Source organism: Dipodomys spectabilis, unplaced genomic scaffold (assembly GCF_019054845.1).
Source record: "Dipodomys spectabilis isolate Male_0828 unplaced genomic scaffold, ASM1905484v1 ptg000054l, whole genome shotgun sequence".
In the NCBI taxonomy this organism is placed as follows: Eukaryota; Metazoa; Chordata; class Mammalia; order Rodentia; family Heteromyidae; genus Dipodomys; species Dipodomys spectabilis.
In genome coordinates this window covers 32,686,863-32,693,055 of record NW_024870731.1, presented here as the reverse complement: position 1 = coordinate 32,693,055, position 6,193 = coordinate 32,686,863, and the positions used below count along the sequence as shown (strand labels likewise).

The following is a 6,193-nucleotide window of genomic DNA, read 5'->3' as shown; positions in this document are numbered from 1 at the left end:
GTGGAGCTATGGCTCAAGTGGTAGAGCACTATATTTGAGCAAAAAAAGCTAAGGGGCCCTGAGTTCAAGCTCCAGAACCAGCACACACATACCCAAAAGAATTATGTAAAATGTCCCCATGCAGGTACTAGAGTTGACTTCAGATCCTTTTGGCAAATAGAAGACACTTCTACTATAGCAAGATGCTTAAGGCCTGCAAGGTTTCTTGGTTAACATTGGTTAGCCCTAGAAAAAACTTTAAAAAAAAAAAAAGAGGCTTTTCTCAGATTGGTAGGAAGTTGAAATTTCATGTCAATGAAATTATCTGAACTATTTGAGCACAATAAATTTTGAAGTTCTTGAATTTCTCTTCACAAAAGAGACAGGAGCACACCTAGAGACAACTTTAGAAATCAAATGTTTTTGTCTGTCTGTGGCAGAATGCAGAGTCACAGTTCTTGGCTAAAGAATTTCCCCCAGGGACTCAACACAGTTAATGAATTTCTTTCAGAAGCTATTGTTGCATAGAAATTTCTTACAATTGAGTCCTCTGCAAATCTAAGCAAGTTTTAAAATAAATACCTTCAGATACACTGCCCAACTGGCTAAAATGTAAACACTTCTCACATTGTAAGAATGCTGCAGACATAAGAATCCGCATCTAATGTTTTAGACTCCTGCATAAAAAAATCTCAGCACAGAAGGTGGCTTCTATGGAGATAACCTGTTTAAAATACTTGGAATAACAGAAAATGCAGAAGGAGTTTAGGAAATGGGAGTTCAGGAAGGGAGTCTGGAAGGAATACATTAAAAATATTAAATCTTTCCCACGGGTTGGTAGAATTATGTCTAATCTCCTCTTGAGTTTTGCCCATGACCTAGAGTCTCCACAAGTTTTGTTTGTTTGTTTTTTATGTAAGTACTACTTTTTACAACAAGGGTGTATGAGGAAGTCAACTACATAAAAAGAGTGTGGGAATGCTAGATAAATGTCACACCCAGCATACCACTGAAATGGTGTCTCCAACACTAAACAGGAGTTGGAAGGCTTGGAAAAGTTCCCATTTAACAGCTTAAGAAGTCTGCTGGAGCAATGCTAAGTCCATAATAATGAGGGTTGTTTTTGTTAATGTTACGTTGTTGTTAATGGTACTGAGATTGAACTCAGGGCTATACCATCGTGCCCTATCCCCCAGGCCTTTTGCTTTTCTGTTTGTTTTCCAGAGAGGGGCTCATGCAAACTTTCCCTGGCCTGGCTTCCACAATCTTCCTACCGAGTAGCAGAATTAAAGGCAGGTACCACCACACCTGGTCCTATTTGTTTTTTCAATGATTGAACAGAGATAAATAGGATTTTAGAAAAATAAAGTCAAAGAAAGGCTTATTCCATTTTAGGGGTCATGAATTAAGCAATGTTTAACAAGGCTTTTAAAACTCAACAGTCATGGAGTACCATTCAATGATCAATCACACACGAAAAGAGCCAGGTAGCATAAAGACCCATATGTCCACGGTGACAAGATGAAATGCTCAGTGCATGTGATTGGGACCAACGTGGATGATGACATGTCTCTCGTAAGCTCTTCTCATCGTTTTCTCAATTTGCTTCAGGAACACCTGGGGGATGCGGCCACATAAAGTGTGCACCGTCTCCAAAAACTTCAGCTGGAGCGGGTAATACATGGATTGAAAGAGATTGTCTTGAAAGGGAAACTGAAAGATGGTAAAGAAAAAAAAAGTATAGTTACTGAACTGCTGTTGTAAAACATAAACCACTTTTACTAACAAACGACATGGGGGAGCCAGGCGGTTTAAGTCATCTGAATATTAGGATGACAAGCATGCACCACCATGCTGAACTATTGGTAGAGATGAGGGTCTCACCAACATTTTGCCTGGGCTGGCCTTGAACTACAATCCATGAGCCAGAGGCACTAGCTGGATATTTTGTTGTTGCTATGTGCATGAGAAGTGTTTTCTAAAATAAATCTTTTGAACTGAGTCATGAACAGGTATCAAAATTTTTTTCTAGGGGCTGGGAAGGTGGCTCAGTGGTAGAGCGCTTGCCTTGCATGCCTGAGGCCCTGGGTTCGATTCCTCAGCACCACATAAGCAAAAAGAAAAAAAAAGCCGGAAGTGGTGCTGTGGCTCAAGTGGTAGAGTGCTAGCCTTGAGCTGAAGAGCTGAGGGACAGCGCCGAGGCCCAGAGTTCAGGGCCCACGACCGGCCCCCCCCCCGCCCCCACCCAAAAAAAATTTTTTTCTAGGCTTGTTGAAAGAGGAGAGACTGCTAGTAGATCAAGTCACTATGGACCTTTTATATGAAAAGACTAGAAGGTGGGGAGGAGCCAGAAAAGAGGCAGGATGCCTGAGAGGATAATGGGGGCCTGTCTGTTTTCCTAGAAAACGTCAGAGCTTTTAAAGTTCAGCAGAAATACTGCTGCAGTATTGTTTATCAGCAACACAAGTTTCTTTCCAGCCTGAGCATACAGATGCTCTGCAAGAAGTTTCTGTCCTAGACTAGCCTGAGGATACTCTTTCGTTCCCAGCACAACCTAGACCAGTGATAATGCTCCTCAAGGACAGACCTCAATCTGTCTTTTCCAGCCAGGGTGGAACCCTGGTAGCCACCTTTCACTCCTTTCCTCCTCATGCCTACATGCAAACCCATCACCAAGTTCTGAAACTTTGTCTGACTACATAACAAAAACACGGCCCCTGCCCAGCGCTGGTGGCTCACACCTATAATCCTAGCTACTCAGGAGGCTGAGATCTGGGGATCCCATTTCAAAGCCAGCCCAGGCAGGAAAGGCCTCTAAAATCTTATCTCCAATTAACCACCAGAAAACAAGAAGTGGCACGGTGGCTCAAGTGGTAGAGTGCTAGCCTTGAGCTGAAGAGCTGAGGGACAGTGCCCAGGCCCAGAGTTCAAGCCCCACGACTGACCAAAAACAAAAAGCAAAAAGCACAGCCTCTCCGAGAACTCCTGCCTTCATGCAAGCCAGTGCCGGCCCCCACTCCTGTCTGTGTGACTGCAGTTGGTCTCACAAAGTCTTTGTGTTCCATGCTTGTGCCCCTGTCACCAAACACCGAGGTGACATTTTCAAACATAAATCAGAGCCTGTCACTCTCCTGCAGGGCTTCCCTGAAAGAAGTCCAACTCCCCCATTTTTTCCCTTCCTTCCTTCCTTCCTTCCTTCTTTCCTTCCTTCCTTCCTTCCTTTCTTCTTCCTTCCTTTCTCTCTCTTTTTCTCTCCTTTTCTTTTTTTTTCTTTCAAATGGAATCTCTTGAACGTTTTTGCCCGGTCTAGCTTCAAATCACGATCCTCCAGATCTCAGCCTCCTGAGTAACTAGGATTATAGGCATTCACACTGGCACCAAGCTAGGAAACACATCTTTTTCGACAGTATCTGTGTAACACATTGATTTGGGATTAGTGATTGTCCTGGTTGAAATGCCTGAATGAATAGACGGAGTGCACAGACAGACTCCTTTATAAAGCTGTTATTTGATCCTCTTTCTGATCCCACAGAAAACAAACCACAGGAAAACAAGAACCATAGTTGCTCAATTCCAAACCTGGGCTGCCAGATCATGGCACCTTAGAGCAGCCCTGCAGGGGGCTGCTCTGCCCCTACTCATCAGTGTAAGGGTGTCCAAGTAGGAGAATGCCACAGTGCAGAAGAGATTTTCCATGTAATGTAACCACCTGACCTTTGAAACCCCAACAGCAGGACACATAGAAGAAGGAAGAAGTATAGGTGCATGCTTAGCTCTTCTCCTGCAGTGAAAACAACTCCCAAGGTTTCTTGAGCTAGAGTTCTCTGGCAAAATGCATTTTCACAAGTACCCCCCAAAAATGTTACTGTGACAAAGATTCTTCCCTACCTCATTTCTGACAAAGCCTGTTTAGAAACCTTGTAGGTTCCTAGATCTTCAAGAAAACAATCTCTAGGGCCAAGCACATACCTGTAGTTTCAGCTACTGGAAAGGTAGAGATGGAAAGATTATGGTTCAAGGCAAGCCGGGGTAAAAGTTAGAAAGATCTCATCTCAATCAAAAGGCAGGCTATGGTGGTTCATGTTTATAATCCCAGCTATCTGGGCAGCAGAGGTAGGTTGATCATAGTCTGAGGCTGACTCCCAGGTAAAACGTGTGAGATCCTACCTGAAAAAAGAAAAAAACTAAAACAAAAAAGGGCCGGGGAAATGGCACAAATTGTCTAGCAAGTACAAGTTCCTGAGTTCAAACCCCAGTGCTGTACTCCCTAAAACTCTAATGGGGTCTGTATACTTTATGTCAAACTGGTAAGCTTTCCCTACGAAGGGGCTTAGCCAATATTTTTGACTTTGTGAACACTACAGTCTCTGTTGGTACTCACTGGAGATGGGGTGAATGGATACGTATACTGTGTCTTTGGGGACTCCATGTGTAGAATACTAAAATCTCAATCTCATATACAATTTTTTCACACTATAAAATTCTTCTCTTAATTTTCTCATCTATTTAAAACTATTAATAGCCTACAGGTCTTACAAAAATGCAGGCAACGAAGCAGATTTGGTCCATGGATGCTTCTCCCTGCTCTTTGTTTTGGAATTCTAGTCTCAGGAAGGTAGCAGTATCTGTTGCTCATTTTCTCCTAGAAAGCTCAGGGAATGCAGCATTTCCCCAAGTGTGGAACACAAAAGACTTTAGGAGGTGAATCACAAAGTAAAATTACATTAGCCTTCCCGTTTGCTGCAAGAAGATAGTTCACATGTCTTGATTTTATTACATTTGTTATGCCAGTACCGGGGCTTGAACTCAGGCCTGGGTGCTATCACTTCCTTTTGCTCAAGGTTAGCACTCTACCATTTGAGCCACAGCTCTACTTCCGGTTTTCTGGTGGTCAAGAGACTTGTGGGCTTTCCTGCCCAATCTGGATTTGAACTGTAATCTGCAGATCTCAGCCTCCAGAGTAGCTAGGATGACAGGCATGAGCCACCCCTGCCTGACCTCATGTATGTCTAAATCTTGCTTAACATTAGCTGATCCATCTCTTTAAGGAGAGCAGATCTAGAGGTCCCACAAAACTTGGTACAATATGATGGGGGATACTCTCAGCCTCTGAGAGGGTGCTTGAAACTGTAATTAGACCTGAACCAATGGCTGTCAAATGACTAATGGGAGGAAAAGGAATACAGGGTGGATACGTTGGCAATGTGATCAGTACAGAGCAGATAACATGAGACATCATCATGCTGTTCAGAACAATACACAATTTAAAACTAATCCACTCTTTCTGGAATTTTCCTCTGAATATATCTGGACTGTAGTTAGCTAGGGTAACTGAAAGTATGGCAAGCAAAACCAAGGATGGGGAACTGTGGCTATGATCTTTCAGATTCACAGGCTATCACAGGACTTGCCTGACAGGCTCAGTGCTGCACAGTTCCTGAGGGCATCACAGACAAAGGCTCAGGCTTCTGCCCTGGGCTAGCCATGCTTATCTTCAAGTCTGCATTCATAGGCCTGTTTCGGGGCTTCCTTATTGGGGTGCCTTTCTTCCATTTTGACTCAATACCTACCTTTCTCCCCTTCTCCTCCCTCTCTCTCTGGCCCACAGGGCTAGAAACATGTGGATTCCATTTGTCTGGGGCTCCTTGCACATAAGGAGATTCCCACTATCTGTGGGGCATCACGTGACCTTCACCCTGTGCCTGGAGCACTGGGGAGGGGGCACCTCTTTTTTACTCTTGCTCATGCTGTTACGGGGTAAATGAGTAAAAGATGTCATTGCTATTTTTAGTTTGGTTCCTCCATTTATTTTTCTTGAGTACTAAGATTTGAACTCTAGACCTCCAGCTTGCTCAGCTTGCTTACTCAGCTGACACTCTGCCACTTAAGCCACACCTCAAGTCAGGCTTTTGGCTGGTTACTTTTGGACATAGAGTCTCAAGAACTTTTCTGCCCTGACTGGCTTCAAACCATGACTCTTCAGATTTCTGCCTGCTGAGTAGCTAGGAACACAAGGCATAAGCCAGGCAGTGCCAGGCTGGCTCTTTTTTCCAATAACCCACCTTGAACCTGATAGCTCAAGGGGTTAGAGCTGGCAATCAGGCAATATATGGAACTGTGTCTGCATTGTGTGTGTACGCACACGTGCGTGTACATGTGCACACATTACACTGCTTCTGAGGCTTGAACTCAGTGCCTGGGCATTGTCCCCTCG

At 44.0% G+C, this 6,193-nt stretch overlaps 1 protein-coding gene across 1 annotated transcript in view; it reads right to left on the bottom strand.

The window, feature by feature from the left end:
• Positions 1-1,307: 1,307 nt before the first annotated feature.
• The window catches only part of Gxylt2 (glucoside xylosyltransferase 2), a 53,044-nt gene continuing 48,158 nt past the window's right edge, over positions 1,308-6,193 (bottom strand). Inside the window, exon 7 of the mRNA XM_042680136.1 lies at positions 1,308-1,692. Coding sequence (XP_042536070.1) covers positions 1,510-1,692 — 183 coding nt within the window. The 3' untranslated portion in view covers positions 1,308-1,509. The remainder of the gene's footprint in view (positions 1,693-6,193) is intronic.